This window comes from Labrus bergylta, chromosome 11 (assembly GCF_963930695.1).
Source record: "Labrus bergylta chromosome 11, fLabBer1.1, whole genome shotgun sequence".
NCBI classification, from domain to species: Eukaryota; Metazoa; Chordata; class Actinopteri; order Labriformes; family Labridae; genus Labrus; species Labrus bergylta.
Genome location: NC_089205.1, coordinates 8,572,808 through 8,591,797, shown reverse-complemented (window position 1 = coordinate 8,591,797; position 18,990 = coordinate 8,572,808). Strand labels below are relative to the sequence as shown.

The 18,990-nt window shown below is 43.8% G+C and overlaps 4 protein-coding genes across 6 annotated transcripts; 1 reads left to right on the top strand and 3 right to left on the bottom strand.

The window, feature by feature from the left end:
• Positions 1-1,129: 1,129 nt before the first annotated feature.
• itm2ca (integral membrane protein 2Ca) lies at positions 1,130-8,666 on the top strand. Its single transcript, XM_020644399.3, has 6 exons — positions 1,130-1,388; positions 2,938-3,081; positions 3,936-4,124; positions 4,644-4,754; positions 6,196-6,346; positions 6,556-8,666. Exons 1-6 carry the CDS (start codon positions 1,296-1,298, stop codon positions 6,645-6,647), a joined length of 780 nt encoding a protein of 259 aa, XP_020500055.1. The 5' UTR covers positions 1,130-1,295; the 3' UTR covers positions 6,648-8,666.
• Positions 8,667-10,095: 1,429 nt separating this feature from the next.
• Positions 10,096-13,100, bottom strand: LOC109991947 (lysophosphatidic acid receptor 6-like). Its single transcript, XM_020644391.3, has one exon. It carries the CDS (start codon positions 11,912-11,914, stop codon positions 11,021-11,023), a length of 894 nt encoding a protein of 297 aa, XP_020500047.2. The 5' UTR covers positions 11,915-13,100; the 3' UTR covers positions 10,096-11,020.
• Positions 13,101-13,541: 441 nt separating this feature from the next.
• Positions 13,542-15,037, bottom strand: LOC109991951 (lysophosphatidic acid receptor 5-like). Of its 3 annotated transcripts, XM_020644397.3 has the most exons (3): positions 14,183-15,037; positions 13,986-14,112; positions 13,730-13,866 (listed from the first exon to the last, which is right to left on the bottom strand). In XM_020644397.3, the coding sequence occupies exons 1-2, from the start codon at positions 14,616-14,618 to the stop codon at positions 14,024-14,026; spliced, it is 525 nt and encodes a 174-aa protein (XP_020500053.1). In that variant the 5' UTR covers positions 14,619-15,037; the 3' UTR covers positions 13,730-13,866; positions 13,986-14,023. The 3 variants fall into 3 exon arrangements, with proteins under 3 accessions (XP_020500051.1, XP_020500050.1, XP_020500053.1); XM_020644395.3 differs by having other exon boundaries at positions 13,542-13,866; positions 13,986-15,031; XM_020644394.3 differs by having other exon boundaries at positions 13,542-15,029.
• Positions 15,038-15,975: 938 nt separating this feature from the next.
• Positions 15,976-17,414, bottom strand: LOC109991897 (lysophosphatidic acid receptor 6-like). Its single transcript, XM_029279440.2, has 2 exons — positions 16,692-17,414; positions 15,976-16,572 (listed from the first exon to the last, which is right to left on the bottom strand). Exons 1-2 carry the CDS (start codon positions 17,319-17,321, stop codon positions 16,528-16,530), a joined length of 675 nt encoding a protein of 224 aa, XP_029135273.1. The 5' UTR covers positions 17,322-17,414; the 3' UTR covers positions 15,976-16,527.
• Between the last annotated feature and the right edge of the window lie 1,576 nt (positions 17,415-18,990).

Sequence of the window (18,990 nt, the reverse complement as noted above, 5' to 3'; positions counted from 1 at the left end):
GCTGTGGTCATTTTCTTTAAGTGTGCAGAAATCACAATTACAATTCCCTCGTAATATTCCATAAAAGCTTGGTTTCATGAAGGGAGTACGAGATCCATTTTCCACATTTTGTTTTATGACACAACACTGTTTGTCTCTCGATTGTGTTTTTTAAGATACAAGTCCTTTGATATGATTCAGGCTCTCATCTTCTCCCAGAGCATCTCTGTCTCAGCTCTCCAGTCCTGAGCCACACGTGATGGACCAGAATCTGTGTAAGCGTTCAGCAGACCGTGGGGATCTAGAAGACCTCAAATGTAGTTTTGAAATGACCCAGAATGAACAAACACTACCCTGTCAGAGGAGTTCAACCAGGGAGCTATTTTGTGATCTTAATACTGAGATGCATGTCTTAATTGTTTTTTTTTTTAATAACTCACCCGTTTTGATTTGATGAAGCACGAGAGTTATGCTCAATATATGACTGCAAACAGACGTGTTGTATCTGGCTGTCTGGAGGTTTTGGGCTCCCCTCACTATCTGATATTAAGACCCTGAAAACGCCAAGCAGACGGCAAAGAACTAGACACCGCAAAAACTAGGACGAAGACCGCTCATGGACTGTTCAGCTCGGACCGACGATCTCCTTGGTGTGTCAGGGACTTAAGGTTGCGCGAAAGGATTGTTTTTCTTCTGGTGCTGAGTGGGAGCTTGACTAATGCCATGAATAGTCAATTTTCATGAATTCATACTTACTTTTTAAGTTCTCGCTCTTTTTTTCCCCCCAAATAAAAGCAGACAGGGGGCTAGACAGATTTGTGATGGGGCTAGTGCTTGATTGAGACATCCTTTTGAATATGGCTACCACCATGAAACTGATCTTCACCATCCACCAGGTGACCATGTCCATGTTTTATACATTCTATGAAGGCGCCTTATAGTGAGAAAACAAAGCTGGTTTCCTTGTTGTAACAGATTAAATCATCTTTTTATATGGAGAAAACAATCTTTGTTACCCCGAGATAATGAGATATGGAGATGATACATTTGCACGTCTTTCACAAGTGATACTGGAGCTACTCAAAAATCAGCGAAATGCTCCTTTAAGGGCGCAGTTAAGAACAAGGAAGAAAAAAAAAACCCAGCCCACTTCCGGTTGGATGAAAAAAAAGGAAAAGAAACGAGACAGAGGAGCAGCAGTGAGAAGAGGACGGCCTGACGACGAGGTGTACCTATCGACAAGGTGTCCAGCTTTTAGTTCACACTGACGGGAAGAGGGGAAACCTGCAGCCTGACAGGTTTTTAACCAGCGAGCCATGGTGAAGATCAGTTTCCAGTCTGTCTCGGGACAGAAAGTGGAGAAGGAGAATGATGGCGACAAGACCGAAATCCTCATTCCCCATCCGATGGTGAGTGACGCGTCGGTCATTGTTGTGCATGTCTTCAGAATAATTCCTGTCTTTGTCCTCCTGACACAATGCCACCGTGATGTGCTTCCTGCTCAGCTCTCCTGCCTGCATCCTGCACCTGCACAGACACGAACAGCAGGGCATTTTGACAGCATCTGTCGCCATTTACTTGCAAACAAAACATGCCATTACTTTACTCCTTTCTCATGCACCAGTTCAGCCCCCTTTTTGCAAGCTTGATGCAAGTGTATAACATGCGTGTTCTTCATTCAGGACTGTGTACTGTGTTAGATTACAAGCAGAAAGCAAAGTGTATTTCTGGGTTAGCTGTGGAAGTTGCATTGAGTCTGACAATCATTTAAATATATGGGATGTATGTTTTGCATGATATTTAAATTACTTCCTCAAGAAAGGGCTCAATGCCAGAAATGTATAAGATTCAGCTGACAAAATGGCAGGGAGGCTGGTGCTCGCAGCGCATTTTTTTCCCAGCTCTGATGGAGGGAGAGCAGAGAGCAGTGGAGTCCTTAACTTTGCAGTAGCAGCACCCGAGCATCCACCTCAACCCTCGTTAAAGATACATGACCTTGCCCCCCCCCCCCCCCCCCCCCAAGATGATGCACCATGATGGAACATACCATATAGGACACGAGACATGCATTTAAAGAGGATTTTGCAAAAGTGCATTTTCGGGATGGAGTGGCTGTGTCTTTAAAATCTGCTCCCTGAGATGTACTGAACAGGAGTTTGTCGGGCCTCATGGTGTGTCACGCTGTCAGCTGGTGCGAAAGAGCCCTTCTCTGTCTCTGTGTGGTGGGAGAACACAAAGTCTCAGACACAAGTGTGTGTTCGCACAAACACAGTCGCCACCTTGTCCTTATGCCCATTCTCTCTGCGTCCAAATGTTTCCACAGAGAGCAGAGACGCTGAACACACACAGAACACACACTGTCCAAAGTAGGTGCACACATATACCGCAATCTTCTGAAGACAGATTGTGAAACAGGGGATGCTTTGACCCTTTTTAAAAAAAAATGATGCAACATATTCAGACAGGAGGATTGTCATCGTTGTTCTCTGAAGTTTCTTACAGTAGCTGTGTCTTTGTGTCTCATAATCATTTGATCCTCGTACTCACAGCTAAGAATAGCAACCACAGTTTCTGTAAAGAGCCACTCTTCTACAGAGCCATCACCTCAGCACGGCTACAGCACTCATTGAGCCGCTTCTCTGTTTGTCATTATTTCAGTGAAAGGAAGCGCACAGTCACTGAGTCGCTACTATCTGTGTGTATCTGTGTGTAGTGTCACTGTGCCCACACAGGTTGTTGGACTCGTGGCACCGTCAGATGGGCTGCTAGACTGTAGGCGTCTGGGAAAATTACTCACCCACCATCTCCGACTAGATTTCAACAACACGCGCTTCCCCATCTCTTCCTCTAGCCGTGCTCAGTGCTATTTATTCCTGTTTGAAATGAAGCACTGCCATTTGAGTGAGCTCTTTGTTTTTTTTTATATGTGCATTCAACGTGTGTGTTTGTGTTTTCCAGGATGAGGAGGAGCTGGTGCTGCCGCTGCGGCCCAAAAAGTCTCCCCTCAACGGCCTGTGCTGCCTGACGTTCGGCCTGGTTGTGTTCATGGCTGGTCTGGTCCTCGCCTCCATTTATGTCTACCGCTACTACTTCATACCTCATGTAAGATTTGGTTATTACGACAAGATTTTATTAATGACAGATGATCTGCTGATCCTCATTTAAAAAAAAATCCCCAGACTAAAGGTGGGAAAAGTTTCAGATCTTGAGGTAAACGTATGTTGGAGTAATCCCAGGATGAGTCTGCGCTAAAAAGTAGTTCCCTGATATGAAACCAAGAATTTCACCAGATGTCTTCAAGCCTCTATGTAGGCTGGTGAAACCTCTTCCATAGACTCTCTTTTCCCAGCACTGGAGAGCAGCCGTCCCCTGGCAGCCCTGCAGCGTTTTGCCCCAGAGAGCTGGCCAATCAGAGGAATAGTGGGCACGTGGGGAGGGGTGGGCCTTAAAGAGACAGCAGCTGTAAGGAACTGTTTCTGGCAGAGGCTGAAATGAGGATTTTTACTGACGACAGTATCAGATAAATAAGGAGGATTTTGAGCTGTGAATCTTCCAAAGCTGCTCTATAGCTCTATATATATATATTTCACAGACTGACAACATGAAAGGTGGGCATGAGGAGGAGAGGGGATCTTTACGTTAGTTCAGTTACAGCCCTCGTCTCAGATTTGTTTTCTGTTCAGGTCGGTACCATATGAGAGGAATATTTCTGCTGCACACTTGTTTTTAAGTGTTGCAGCTGGTGTGTTGATCTACATTCTGTGTGTGTGTGTGTGTGTGTGTGTGTGTGTGTGTGTGTGTGTGTGTGTGTGTGTGTGTGTGTGTGTGTGTGTGTGTGTGTGTGTGTGTGTGTGTGTGTGTGTGTGTGTGTGTGTGTGTGTGTGTGTGTGTGTGTGTGTGTGTGTGTGTGTGTGTGTGTGTGTGTGTGTGTGTGTGTGTGTGTGTGTGTTGTGCAGATCCCAGAGGAGAACCTGTTCCACTGCAGGGTGCTCTATGAAGACTCTGCGTACGCCCCGCTGCGAGGGCGTCAGGAGCTGGAGGAGAATGTTGGCATCTACTTGGCCGACAACTACGAGAAGATCACCGTGCCCGTGCCTCACTTCGGAGGCAGCGACCCCGCTGATATCATCCATGACTTCCACAGAGTGAGGACCCAAACACACACATGCAAACAGAGCAACGTTTCCTAACATCACTAACTTCTAAATGGCCTTCATATTACAGAAAAAAAGACCTCTGTCTACAGCCATGGTACCGGCCCTTTAAGGTTGGACTTTGCATTTAGCTTAGTGCTCAGGACAACGTGACGACAGCGCTAACATCCTGATGTAAAGCATGTTGGTGTGATGGTTTCTTTATGAACATCATCTAAACAGTGTGTCTTGCTGTTCAGGTTTTTTGATGAATGAATCTAATGATGGTGCGAGATGTAACGTTGGCAGCTCACTTGTGTCTGCAGGATTCATCCTGAAAGAATCCTGTGCCATTCAATCCAGTATTCAGTAAGCTATATCACAGGTCAAACCAAAATGGTGGATGTATGATCCAGCTTACATCTGCTCCTAGCTGCGGTTATTCACGTTTTACAACAGGAGGAACCGCAACATCAGCAAAAAAAATAATGTGCTCATTCATGTTTTTAAAAAAACTGCTTTTTCTTCAAGGGACTTACCGCTTACCACGACATTGCTCTGGACAAGTGCTACGTTATAGAGCTCAACACCACCATCGTGATGCCGCCACGCAACCTTTGGGAGCTTCTAATCAACGTCAAGGTAACACAGCTTATGAAAGGTTGTAGCCTTCACTGTTTCCTTTTTTGGGATGTTCACATTTGGCGTTTACAAACAAAAACAGATGGGGCGCGCTGGTGGCGCAATGGTTAGGGCGCGCGTCCCATGTATTGAGACTCTCGTCTCAAGCGGTAGGCCCGGGTTCGCTTCCACCCGTGGCCCCTTTCCACATGTCATTCCCCGCTCTCTCTCCCTGGTTTCCGACTCTATCCACTGTCCTCTCTCTGCATTAAAGGCACGAAAAGCCCAAACATAAATCTTTAAAAAAAAAAAAAAAAAAACAGAAAACTGGTGAAGAGAGGGTTGAGCATACAGCCTGAAGGCCAAGCTCTTTTATTTGCCTGTCGAGCTACGGGTAGTGATAGAAAGAATAAGAACGCGATTTGAGTTTCCTCCAGTGGGTGTCTGGAGAGATAGGGTGAGGGGCTCGCAGTAGAGCCACTACCCCTTCTCATCGAAAGGAGCCAGTTGAGGTGGTTCGAGCGTCTGATTAGGATGCCTCCCGTTTGGAGGTTTTCCAGGCACGCCCAGCTGGGGGGAGACCTTGGGGTGGTCCCAGAGCCCGCTGGAGGGATTATTTATCCCTTCTGGCCTTGGGAACGCCTCAGAATCCCCCAGGAGGATCTGGAAAGCGTTGCTGGGGAGAGGGAAGTCTGGGTTGACCTACCTCTCCTGGTCCATGATCAGACCTCGGTTAAGGGGAAGAAAATGGATGGACAGAAAGGTGATATGTCTCCTTGAGAATAGCTTGAATTTGAGGCAGCATGACAAATGAATCCAGGTGTCTTCATAGATTTTGCAACAGACCCTGTCATGTAGTGTCTCTCCACCTTGGCAAACTAACAGCTATTACACAAATAAGCCTTTAAGGCTGGTGGGTGCAGAGAGTCGTCCAACCCAAGTTATGTCTCAGGTTTGCATTCAAAGGATCAATAATCAATAAATCCATCTTACGCTAAAGGTTGTCTCAACAATGAGCTGCAGATGCTAGCAGAGTCATGTTTGGGGGGTGGGCGTTAAAAGCACTGTGTCTCTTAATGACATTAGTGCATCAAAGTGAAATCCTTCATATTGTTTCTGTAAGTGAAATTTAAATATCTGGTTTTAAAAACAGTACACGTACACAGAGAAGCTTCTCGGTTACAGCCACATGAGTAAATGACTTTTGAGGCTGTGAGAGTGAAACGCTTCATCTTTAGTGAAGTGAGATCTAGAAGCGGGACTCACAACATGGAGAGTACTAATGGCTTTCCTGTTTTGTACTCTCTAGCTCTACTTTCACATAGAGATCAACATTGTTCAGGAGAGAGACACTCGATGAGCTTCCTTTTTGAAACCACCCCCCCCCCCCCCCCCTTTTACTGTTTCTGTTGTTAAAGCTCTCTCTGGACGCTCGTTGTAATTGCACTCGTCTCTCTTGCAGAAGGGAACATACTTGCCTCAGACCTACATCATCCACGAAGAGATGGTGGTGACTGGCAAAGTGCACAACCTGCGTCAGCTGGGACCGTTCATCAACCGCCTGTGCAATGGAAAGGACACGTACCGCTTGAGCCGCCGTGTCACCCGCAGGCGTAAGTAACAGCTGATGGAGGGGAAAATGTAAAAAAAAAAAAGAAAATGTATAGAGTAAAAACTCCCCGAGTCGGCTGATCGAATGTGTCGCTCTGAGTTTGTGTTTCAGGGATGAGAGCAGCGTGAATGTTTTCAAATGTTGTGATGAGATCTGCAGGTTTTCACATCACTGATCCGCTCCCTCCGTCTCATCCTGTTTCCCTCTCAGGCATCAACAAGCGCGAGGCCAAGGACTGCCACCACATCCGTCACTTTGAGAACACCTTTGTGGTGGAGACGGTTATCTGCGATGAAGCGTAAAACGACGCCGGCCACCCGTGTCACCCCACCCACCCAAAAGTGCACATCTCCATCTCTGCCCCAGCCACTGTAGCATCCTCCTGTGGATCCGATCTCGTCCGAGTCGCACTTTACTTTTTAATTTCCTTTGATGTCTTTTGTAAAAGATTTGTTCTCATTTAAACCCTGCCTTTGTTCTTGTTTTTCTCGATGTCCCATAGGTAATATTTACCCCGACATGTGATGCAATACTAAGCTGCTCGTGTTATCACAGGACTTTCCTTGTGGCACAGTCTTTGAAGCCAATAATGAACACAATTCCAACACCTCCTCACTTCCTCCGGGGATTTTGTCTCTGTTGTTTGGGGAGATGGCTGTCTCCCTGTGTTGTCAAGGTGACGGTACTTTGTTGTTTCTCTTGTGCAGGAGTTGTCTCTTCATTCTCGTCAACACAGACTTCTGTGCAGAGCATGACCGCGCGCATTCCTGAGCAAACTTTATTCAACCCTTTCTTCATATTTTTTAGAGTATCATGCAACTGCTGACGACTTGTCGCATGCTTGCACATTTACCCTCCTGCTTGCCTGTTGCATCCTCGCTTCACTTCCTGCTTTTCATGTCTTTCTTAAGAAGCACGCTCATGGAAGTAGATGTAGAAATCGGCTCATGATGCATCAGATCATAGATTATTGAAATTGAAGATTGTAGTTATGTTTTGATGCTGCCATTAGTCGTCATCTTCGTTTCTTTAATTTCTAAACATTATATAGTCACAGACATACACCGAGTCCTAACAGCAAGCGAGGGATGTATATATCTCGGCGTATCGCGCATGATGTCCACACTGCATCTGTTAAATATTGAATCCTCTGCTATGACATGTAGTGCTTCTGAACTGAAGGTGGACAAACTGAAGTGTTTTGCTTTCTATTGAGGAGCTGTTGACTCAAATCACAATCCCGGCACATACTCCGTGCGCGCCGCGGTCCGTCAGCGCCGAGCAAATACGCCGCTGCCCTACCACTCAAGTCAAGTTGTGTTTCCACAGCGAGTGCAGCGATCCGTCTCCCGGAGCGTGCCACCAGTGCCTCCGTTTCAAACACGCTGTGAGGAGCAAAAACGGAGTAGCACGGAGTAGGCTATGTGCAGATTCGGGGGCGCGTCAATAAACGGCTCGCGGTGACCCGAAAAGAACGTTTTTCTCCGGTGCTGACACAAGTCAGAGCTCAACATTCTAATCACGGATGAGGATATTATTAATGCACCACACTCTCTCCACTTTGTACAGCAAACTAATGAGCTCTGTTGACTGAGTGTAGTGTTTCCCCTACCATTATATTAGCCCCCCCCCCCCCTTCCCCGAAGGTCAAGTAAAGATTTGTTTTTGGGCTTTTTGTTCCTTTGTTGTAGAGATAGGATAGTGGATAGAGTCGGAAATCAGGGAAAGAAGTCATTTAAGGATACCTTTCCGATAGAAAAGGACAGCTGTCATTAAAAGTAACACATGAACACCAAGATTCCTTCAAGTGTTTGTGTCGTCGTGTTGCCATGTCGGCATGTCGGCACGTCGAAACACTGGAGTGTCGGCCCGTGTGGAGCCCCCGTCCTTCCTCGTCCCTTGTCCGTCTACGTGAGCGACAGAGAGGAAAACAGAAAAACGGCGCACCATTTTTAACACTCTAATCGTAAACAGTAGAATCAGGCTGATTTTTGATGCTCACTCCCGTCGCGTGCTGTTAGGACAGGCTGTAAAGCTTTTTTAAAAAATGTTTTTAACAACTTCAACCATGGCCTCTGTGAATACTTTTGAACAACGCCCTGGTTTCCCTTTGCATGTGTAATCTATATGAGCAAAGCAGCACTGTTAGAATGTTTTGTAAAACAACGTATAATGCCTTAGTCCAGACTCTGGATTAAAGTCAAAGCTACCAGAAATGGGAGCACAATACATGGGATGTTAGTTTAACAAACAACAACAACGTGGAGCTGTACATTTTGTTTGCCAATGAAATCTGTCTGTGAATAAAGTCGTGAAAATAACTCCCTATCTTTTGTTTTATCACGTTAACCTTGTGTAGAATAATCCAGCGATAGCAGAGGCGACAGCTGCAGTCAGGATGTTTTAAAAGATAAATGCAGCAACATTCCTATTCATAGGCTGGCTGAATGGAAGCTCCTAATTGGCTCAATTAGATGTCAAGGTCAGAGTGCGGTCGCCATTTTGATGCACATGAAATATTACTGGAAATACAGCGGGATATGGGTGACACATTTTAGGCAACCAGTCATGGTGATATGTTTTGGATTCAATCTTTCTCTGCATTTCGATAGTTGGTACTCTTGGATATTGTGATCATGAGAGTTCAGTAAATCTTTAAATATTGAGTCTAAAGATGGTAAAAACTCTTGTTTCTTTGCCGATGGTCTGACAGACGCGTTGATTGTTGCTCCCTCTGTGGTTTGCATATGGAGTTAGATCAGTCTCAATATTCACAAATGCACACAGAAGGATTCACAAATGTATTTAAATGCACACACAAATATATTTAATTCTATATAAATGTAAAACAAATCCACGAATACAAAAATAAGATTCACAAATGTATTTCTGATTCACACACAAATATTTATAGTTTTGTATACATGTAATAGAAATCCACAAATACTGAATATAAACTGTTCAGTCTACGTACACTGCCTGGCCAAAAAAAAAGATCACACACTTTATTATTTCATTGGACCGCCTTTAGCTTTGCCACACATTCGCTGTGGCATTGTTTCGATAAGCTTCTGCAATGTCACAAGATTTATTTCCGTTGCATTCATTTTTCACCAAGATCTTGTATTGATGATGGGAGAGTCAGACCACCGCGCGAAGTCTTCTCCAGCACATCCCAAAGATTCTCAATGGGGTTAAGGTCTGGACTCTGTGGTGGACAATCCATGTGTGAAAATGATGTCTCATGCTCCCTGAACCACTCTTTCACAATTTGAACCCGATGAATCCTGGCATTGTCAACTTTGAATAGCCCGTGCCATCAGGGAAGAAAAAATCCATTGATGGAATAACCTGGTCATTCAGTATATTCAGGTAGTCAGCTGACCTCATTCTTTGGGCACATAATGTTGCTGAACCTGACCAACTGCAGCAACCCCAGATCATAGCAGTGCCCCCACAGGCTTGTACAGTAGGCACTATGCATGATGGGTGCATCACTTCATCTGCCTATCTTCTTACCCTGATCACTCTGGAACAGGGTAAATCTTCCTTCTAGTTTTTAATAATGTGTTGAACAGTTCTTAACCCAATTTTAGTAGTTTCTACAATCTCCTTAGATGTTTTCTCTGCTTGATGCATGCCAATGATTTGACCCTTCTCAAACAGACTTAACATCTTTTCCATGACCACAGGATGGGTCTTTCAACATATTAGTTTAAGAAATGAGAAGCTACTCATTGCATCAGTTGGGGTTAAATAACTTGTTGCCAGCTGAAAGATAATCGCCCATGCAATTATTATCCAATGGGAGGCTCTTACCTATTTGCTTAGTTAAATCCAGGTGGCGACTTTTGTTTTGGACAAGCAGTGTATGTGCAAAACTATAAATATTTGTGTGTGAATCAGAAATACATTTGTGAATCTTATTTTTTGTTTTGTTTTACATTTATATAGAATGAAATATATTTGTGTGTGTATTGAAATACATTTGTGAATCCTTCTGTGTGCATTTATGAACATTGAGACTGATCTAACTCCATATTTGCAGTTGTGTAAATGTGTAAAAGGATAAATTGTCTTTTGTTTTAGAAGAAGATATACTTTATTAATCACACAAGAAATTCAGTTTACACTGTTGTTGAACATGCTACACACACACACACACACACGCACAAACAAGTTCTGTTGGACATGCACTGATGGAGAGATGTCAGAGTGAGGGGGCGGCCACAGTAAGCGCTCCTGAGCTGGTAGGGGGATTGGGGGTCGGTTCCAGCTACCAGACCAATTTCCAGACATGGTTGTCCATATTGGGACTTGAACCGGCGATCTTCCGGTTCCCAACTCAGTCTCATTAATGCATTCACATCTATGTGGCAAGCTGCGTTGTTTTCAGTCTTCAGTGCTCCAGATTGATAGTTACTGTGCAGACATGACAGTGAGATCAGTCCTTATCTTGCTCAGGAGATGGCCTCTATGTAAATCATTTGTGGTCATGAAGTTGTTTGGATGGAGTTCAAATACATTTTTCATACTTTTGCATGAGAATTTTTTGATTCAACATGTAACAATCGTGGAACTACAGTACACAGGTACACAAAATATGGCAGCTATTAACAAGCATATTTTAAACAATTGTAAGTTTCACAGATTTTTTTTGTCACACTTTAAACATTTAAGCCAAATGTTCATTCCAAACCGACACATTACGTATGTCCTTTAACTGCTGTTCTCCTGGAAGATCCACATCCTCTTTCTTCTTCCAGAAAGCATCAAGACAAAAGTAATACAACAAAGGATCCAGGCAGCAGTTCACACTGGCGAGACATACTAAAGGTGTTACCTGATTATTTGTTGAAAGTATACCAACAGACAGAGGTAAGAAGCATATGATGAACATAACCAGGTTCAAGAAGAAAATCAGCATGACATTCACCTTGTTGTTGACCCTGGCAGAGTCATTCAGGCGTCTACTAAGAGTCCAAGACACCAGAGCCGTGCACACCATGTTGACGGCGAGCATGGTGAACACGAGCACAGGCGGAATGTAATACAACAATGATCTAGGAGGAAATTTAAATTCAAAACAGGAAGATCCATTTAACTCCTTTAAAAACTTTGAAAAATGCATACTCTCTGGGATGTTGATCACCAACACAAGCAGCCAAACGAGCGCTGCAGCTTTCCAGGCGTTAGACGAGGTCCGAAGGTGGCGTGACCTCAGAGGATAAACCACAGCCAGCAGCCGGTCCACGCTGATGAAGGTGATGAAGAAGGCGCTGGAGCGGATGTTGTTGCGAAAGAGCATTGTAATCAAGTTGCAAACCAAATTGCCCAGAGGCCAGGTGGCTGTGGCGTAGTAGTAGACCCTCATTGGTAAAGAGACCACCAGCAGCAGGTCTGAGACTGCCAGGTTCACCATGAAGACGGCACTGGAGGATTTGAGGCTGTGGTGTCTGAGCAGAGTCCACAGTGACACGGCATTAAGAGGCAGACCCAGCGCTAGAATACAGCCAAAGACCACGGAGTAAAGCGGCTGTGGCTCTGGCCCCTCTTCAGTAATGTTCATTTCTTCACCCGATGAGAACGGCAAAGTGTCTGTGTGATGAAATGTTGCAATATAACACACTTCACATGGTTTCCTCTTCCTGAACTTTATCTGTGTGGTGTGAGTTCAGGAAATGTCAGCTTGAGGTAATTTAAAATGCAAAAAGTTCCACTTGACATCACAGTGGTTCTGAGTTATTGTTAAGGTGGGATGTTGTGAAGAGTTGAGTGCTCTTGGAAGTTGTTGCAACCTAGTTCATTCAAAACCACAGAGACTCATTATATACCATGTGTGACAGAAATGATTATTATTGTTAAAAAACACGAACAGAAGAATGTTTAAGAGGAACTAGAAGTTTGTTTGAGCTTCTACATATTGACTGTCATTTATCAGTAATCCAGTCCAATCTTTATTTTCCTTAGCAGGAGGGTCTCATGATTTAGTTTGTGTATCCTTCTTGTTGCTTGGTTGTGATTTTCTGTTTTATTTTGTCAATTGTATTTCTCTGTTTCCTGTTTATTTTTCTGTTGATAATCCTGAGTTTAGTTTTCAGTGTTTCCTGTTTTATGTTGTAGTTTCTTCCTGCCTGTGTGTTTGCCTCAAGCAGCAACCTCCGGTGTTGACAAATGAAGCCAATGTGGAAGTATAAAATCCTGCAGTTCCTCGAGTGTCCACTAGAGGCTGGCTCCAAGAGCCCCGGAAGTCACATACACACCCATTTAAAAAAAAAAAAAAGCATTTTTACAGCAGAAATAAACATGTTTACAGCTTTGTTCAAAAAACCAAATAGGTCTGACTAGTTCATGTCTCAATCAGCACACACTGTACGTGGGTGAATTCTTTTCAAACAGCTCCGTTTTGATTTTATGAACAGTACGTGTTATTCACAATGAGGCGCGTAGCTGACATGATTGACGGGTGGGCGCGATGAAACAGTTTGTCAAAACTCTTAAAACCCGCCTCAGCTCCAGCTCTCAGCCTGTTGTTAGGTTGACTAAAAGTTAGGCTGAGTCAGCATTTCCAGCATGGAGAATGCCATCGACGGGACTCCAGTGCCCCCTGCAGGAACAGACGGGTGAGTCACTCAGGCTTTGTCCTTTAATACTCACATTTACGCAACCCCAGGTGCCACCCTGGGTATTTGCCCTGTCAATAATAATGTTTTTTGCAGAATGCTGATTAAAGTTTTTTCACATATCAATGTAGCATATTTTCTTTTGTTTGTACTTTAAAATGTAATTAAAAACTTCTAACATCTATTTCATAAGACGGGGCACAGGAAAGTAATGCACACTGTCTTACTTGCAGCAAACTAACTGGCAATGTGTCGGGACAAAAACATTGCAAGTTGGACTGTGCAGGAGTTTGCATATACATGTTTAAGTACTTTATTTTGTGACTTTGAACAGGCATCTTCTCTTTGTGTCATAATGTTGCCAATATCTTGTGTTATAAAGTAGATATTATTGATGAGGTTGAAAAGGGTAATTCATTGATATTCATAATGTGTTTGTGCACACATCACATTTCAGGCCACCCCTGCATAAGTCAGAGCCCCAGTTGGGCCACCCCACTCAAAAAAGTCTGAACACGCCCCTGATGCAGGAGGCGTCTACGTAAATCATTTGTGGTCATGAAGCTGTTAGGATGAAGTTCAAATACATGTTTAATACATTGGCATGAGATTCTTTTGAACAACTTTTGCCGTAGCTAAACAACAACATGCAACAATCGTGGAAATACAGTGCACAGGGACACAAAATATGGCAGCTATTAACAAGCATATTTTACACAATTCACAGATTTTTTTTGTCACACTTTAAACATTTAAGCCAAATGATCATTCCAAACCGACACATGGAGATCGTATGTCCTTTAACTGCTGTTCTCCTGGAAGATTCACATCCTCTTTCTTCTTCCAGAAAGCATCAAGACAAAAGTAATACAACAAAGGATCCAGGCAGCAGTTCACACTGGCGAGACATATTAAAGGTGTTACCTGATTATTTGTTGAAAGTATACCAACAGATGGCGATATGAAGCACATGATGAACATAACCAGGTTCAAGAAGAAAATCAGCATGACATTCACCTTGTTGTTGACCCTGGCAGAGTCATTCAGGCGTCTGTTCAGAGTCCAAGACACCAGAGCCGTGCACACCATGTTGACGGCCAGCATGCTGAACATGACCACGGGCTGAATGTAATGCAACGATGATCTAGGAGGACGCATAAATTCAAAACAGGAAGATTCAGGTAATTTATCTAAAAACCTTGAAAAGCGCATACTCTCTGGGATGTTGATCACCAACACAAGCAGCCAAACGAGCGCTGCAGCTTTCCAGGCGTTAGACGAGGTTCGAAGGTGGCGTGACCTCAGAGGATAAACCACAGCCAGCAGCCGGTCCACGCTGATGAAGGTGATGAAGAAGGCGCTGGAGCGGATGTTGTTGTGAAAGAGCATTGTAATCAAGTTGCAAACCAAATTGCCCAGAGGCCAGGTGCCTGTGGCGTAGTAGTAGACCCTCATTGGTAAAGAGACCACCAGCAGCAGGTCTGAGACTGCCAGGTTCACCATGAAGACGGCACTGGGGGATTTGAGGCTGTGGTGTCTGAGCAGAGTCCACAGTGACACGGCATTAAGAGGCAGACCCAGCGCTAGAATACAGCCAAAGACCACGGAGTAAAGCGGCTGTGGCTCTGGCCCCTCTTCAGTAATGTTCATGTCTTCACCCGATGAGAACGTCAAAGTGTCTGTGTGATGAAATTAATGTTGCAATATAACACACTTCACATGGTTTCCTCTTCCTGAACTTTATCTGTGTGGTGTGAGTTCATGAAATGTCAGCTTGAGGTAATTTAAAATGCAAAAAGTTCCACTTGACATCACAGTGGTTCTGAGTTATTGTTAAGGTGGGATGTTGTGAAGAGTTGAGTGCTCTTGGAAGTTGTTGCAACCTAGTTCATTCAAAACCACAGAGACTCATTATATACCATGTGTGACAGAAATGATTATTATTGTTAAAAAACACGAACAGAAGAATGTTTAAGAGGAACTAGAAGTTTGTTTGAGCTTCTACATATTGACTGTCATTTATCAGTAATCCAGTCCAATCTTTATTTTCCTTAGCAGGAGGGTCTCATGATTTAGTTTGTGTATCCTTCTTGTTGCTTGGTTGTGATTTTCTGTTTTATTTTGTCAATTGTGTTTCTCTGTTTCCTGTTTATTTTTCTGTTGATAATCCTGAGTTTAGTTTTCAGTGTTTCCTGTTTTATGTTGTAGTTTCTTCCTGCCTGCGTGTTTGCCTCAAGCAGCAACCTCCGGTGTTGAAAAATAAAGCCAATGTGGAAGTATAAAATCCTGCAGTTCCTCGAGTGTCCACTAGAGGCTGGCTCCAAGAGCCCCGGAAGTCACATACACACCCATTTAAAAAAAAAAAAAAAAACATTTTTACAGCAGAAATAAACATGTTTACAGCTTTGTTCAAAAAACCAAATAGGTCTGATTAGTTCATGTCTCAATCAGCACACACTGTACGTGGGTGAATTCTTTTCAAACAGCTCCGTTTTGATTTTATGAACAGTACGTGTTATTCACAATGAGGCGCGTAGCTGACATGATTGACGGGTGGGCGCGATGAAACAGTTTGTCAAAACTCTTAAAACCCGCCTCAGCTCCAGCTCTCAGCCTGTTGTTAGGTTGACTAAAAGTTAGGCTGAGTCAGCATTTCCAGCATGGAGAATGCCATCGACGGGACTCCAGTGCCCCCTGCAGGAACAGACAGGTGAGTCACTCAGGCTTTGTCCTTTAATATTCACATTTACGCAACCCCAGGTGCCACCCTGGGTATTTGCCCTGTCAATAATAATGTTTTTTGCAGAATGATGATTAAAGTTTTTTCACATATCAATGTAGCATATTTTCTTTTGTTTGTACTTTAAAATGTAATTAAAAACTTCTAACATCTATTTCATAAGACGGGGCACAGGAAAGTAATGCACACTGTCTTACTTGCAGCAAACTAACTGGCAATGTGTCTGGACAAAAACATTGCAAATTGGACTGTGCAGGAGTTTGCATATACATGTTTAAGTACTTTATTTTGTGACTTTGAACAGGCATCTTCTCTTTGTGTCATAATGTTGCCAATATCTTGTGTTATAAAGTAGATATTATTGATGAGGTTGAAAAGGGTAATTCATTGATATTCATAATGTGTTTGTGCACACATCACATTTCAGGCCACCCCTGCATAAGTTGGGCCACCCCACTCAAAAAAGTCTGAACACGCCCCTGATGCAGGAGGCGTCTACGTAAATCATTTGTGGTCATGAAGCTGTTAGGATGAAGTTCAAATACATGTTTAATACATTGGCATGAGATTCTTTTGAACAACTTTTGCCGTAGCTAAACAACAACGTGCAACAATCGTGGAAATACAGTGCACAGGGACACAAAATATGGCAGCTATTAACAAGCATATTTTACACAATCGTAAGTTTCACAGATTTTTTTTGTCACACTTTAAACATTTAAGCCAAATGTTCATTCCAAACCGACACATGGAGATCGTATGTCCTTTAACTGCTGTTCTCCTGGAAGATCCACATCCTCTTTCTTCTTCCAGAAAGCATCAAGACAAAAGTAATACAACAAAGGATCCAGGCAGCAGTTCACACTGGCGAGACATATTAAAGGTCTTACATGAATATTTGTTGAAAGTATACCAACAGACAGAGGTAAGAAGCATATGATGAACATAACCAGGTTCAAGAAGAAAATCAGCATGACATTCACCTTGTTGTTGACCCTGGCAGAGTCATTCAGGCGTCTACTAAGAGTCCAAGACACCAGAGCCGTGCACACCATGTTGACGGCCAGCATGCTGAACATGAGCACGGGCTGAATGTAATGCAACGGTGATCTATGAGGAGTCTTAGGAAAACAGGAAGATCCATTTAACTCCTTTAAAAACTTTGAAAAATGCATACTCTCTGGGATGTTGATCACCAACACAAGCAGCCAAACGAGCGCCGCAGCTTTCCAGGCGTTAGACGAGGTTCGAAGGTGGCGTGACCTCAGAGGATAAACCACAGCCAGCAGCCGGTCCACGCTGATGAAGGTGATGAAGAAGGCGCTGGAGCGGATGTTGTTGTGAAAGAGCATTGTAATCAAGTTGCAAACCAAATTGCCCAGAGGCCAGGTGCCTGTGGCGTAGTAGTAGACCCTCATTGGTAAAGAGACCACCAGCAGCAGGTCTGAGACTGCCAGGTTCACCATGAAGACGGCACTGGGGGATTTGAGGCTGTGGTGTCTGAGCAGAGTCCACAGTGACACGGCATTAAGAGGCAGACCCAGCGCTAGAATACAGCCAAAGACCACGGAGTAAAGCGGCTGTGGCTCTGGCCCCTCTTCAGTAATGTTCATGTCTTCACCCGATGAGAACGGCAAAGTGTCTGTGTGATGAATTTAATCTTGCAATATAACACACTTCACATGGTTTCCTCTTCCTGAACTTTATCTGTGTGGTGTGAGGCGGGAGACAAATGTTTTTTCTGACATATCCGCCGCCAGCACCGAGGGCTTGAGGTAATTTAAAATGCAAAAAGTTCCACTTGACGTCACAGTGGTTCTGAGTTATTGTTAAGGTGGGATGTTGTGAAGAGTTGAGTGCTCTTGGAAGTTGTTGCAACCTAGTTCATTCAAAACCACAGAGACTCATTATATACCATGTGTGACAGAAATGATTATTATTAAGTCCATTAAAAAATGTGAGCTTTTACATGTTCCTTGAGTGTCCACTAGAGGCTGGCTGGAAGTCACATATACACCCATTCAAAAATGCTGTTTTTACAGCAGAAATGATCATGTTTACAGCTTGGTTCAAAGAACCAAATAGGTCTGATTAATTATTGTCATCACTGGCACAAACTATATGGGGGGATGATTTTTTTTTAAAAGGCTCCGTTTTGATTTAGAAAATGATACGTGTTATCCATAGTTAGGCGTGTAGCTGACCTGATTGACAGACGGGTGCGGTGTAACAGTTTGTCAGGAGGCTTAAAACCCGCCTCAGCTCCAGCTCTCAGCCTGTCGTTAGGTTGACTGAAAGTCAGGGTGAGACAGCATTTCCAGCATGGCGGTTGGAAATATAAGCCAGCATATAAGCCTCTGGAGTCTTCTGCAGGAACAGACGGGGGATGTCACTCAGGCTTCATACATTAAAGGGATACTTCACCCATGTGCATTAAGCTTTGTGTCATTAGAAACCTGGAAGTACTTTTGAATGGTCGTGCATCCTGCCCTCATTTTCCCTTGAGACGGGAAATCTTTGTATTTCTAAACCTGAAAAGGAACTTCCGATGACGCAAAAATCGTCAGAAAATCGTCAAAAAAAGCTACAGACCAATCACAGATCAGTGGGTGGGAGCTCACTCCCAGAATAGAAACTTAATGTCTGCCATATTGCTTGGAAGCTATGCTAACGGGCTCTATGGAGAAAGCTCTATAGCGAAAAAAGGATGTTTCAACTTCAAACTGATATGGATGAAGGGGATTTTGAAGGTCTTGTGCTTGAATCGGATGTTCGTGGCTATCTCTACAAGCCGCAATATAGCGGTGAGGCGGCTGCTGCCGACAGGCCGATCTTGTGTCTCGGCCGCTGCCGGCTCGAACTGGGGCAGACTGGTGGTGTCGGTGCTCTCGCTGTTTGCCTATGGACACAGACATCAGTCTGTTTTCTGCCAGGAATTTCCAGGATGCCAATTCCTTCTGGAAGAAATCTCAGAATCAGTTGAGGAAACGGCCTTATGTGTTGTAGTTCATGTCTGTAAATAGAGGACCCTAGATCGGTGGGAGTGGCCTGCGGTGCTGTGCATTCTGGGAGTTGATGTCTTTCATCCACATGAGCCAAAAAGACACTTTCTGCCTTTCTCGGCCAAGAAGGCGCCAACTTCAAAATGTATTTTACATTTCGACTACATATATGACCCAATGTCAATACAGATTCATGTTTCAACGGGTGAAGTATCCCTTTAATGTTTACAGTCTTTGGTTTCCCTCCAGTTCTGATTGCCCTCATTGTCTTCACCTGTGT

What these genes read in the sequence shown, in the direction of transcription:
- LOC109991947 (XM_020644391.3), bottom strand. Translation starts at nt 11,914, where the DNA reads ATGAACATTACTGAAGAGGGGCCAGAGCCACAGCCGCTTTACTCCGTG.
- itm2ca (XM_020644399.3), top strand. Translation starts at nt 1,296, where the DNA reads ATGGTGAAGATCAGTTTCCAGTCTGTCTCGGGACAGAAAGTGGAGAAG. An exon ending in TCCTCATTCCCCATCCGATG is followed by an intron (nt 1,389 to 2,937) that starts GTGAGTGACGCG and finishes TGTGTTTTCCAG; the next exon opens with GATGAGGAGGAGCTGGTGCT. An exon ending in CCGCCGTGTCACCCGCAGGC is followed by an intron (nt 6,347 to 6,555) that starts GTAAGTAACAGC and finishes TTTCCCTCTCAG; the next exon opens with GCATCAACAAGCGCGAGGCC.
- LOC109991897 (XM_029279440.2), bottom strand. Translation starts at nt 17,321, where the DNA reads ATGAACATTACTGAAGAGGGGCCAGAGCCACAGCCGCTTTACTCCGTG. An exon ending in CTGCCAGGGTCAACAACAAG is followed by an intron (nt 16,573 to 16,691) that starts GTGAATGTCATG and finishes ATGTCTCGCCAG; the next exon opens with TGTGAACTGCTGCCTGGATC.
- LOC109991951 (XM_020644394.3), bottom strand. Translation starts at nt 14,618, where the DNA reads ATGAACATTACTGAAGAGGGGCCAGAGCCACAGCCGCTTTACTCCGTG.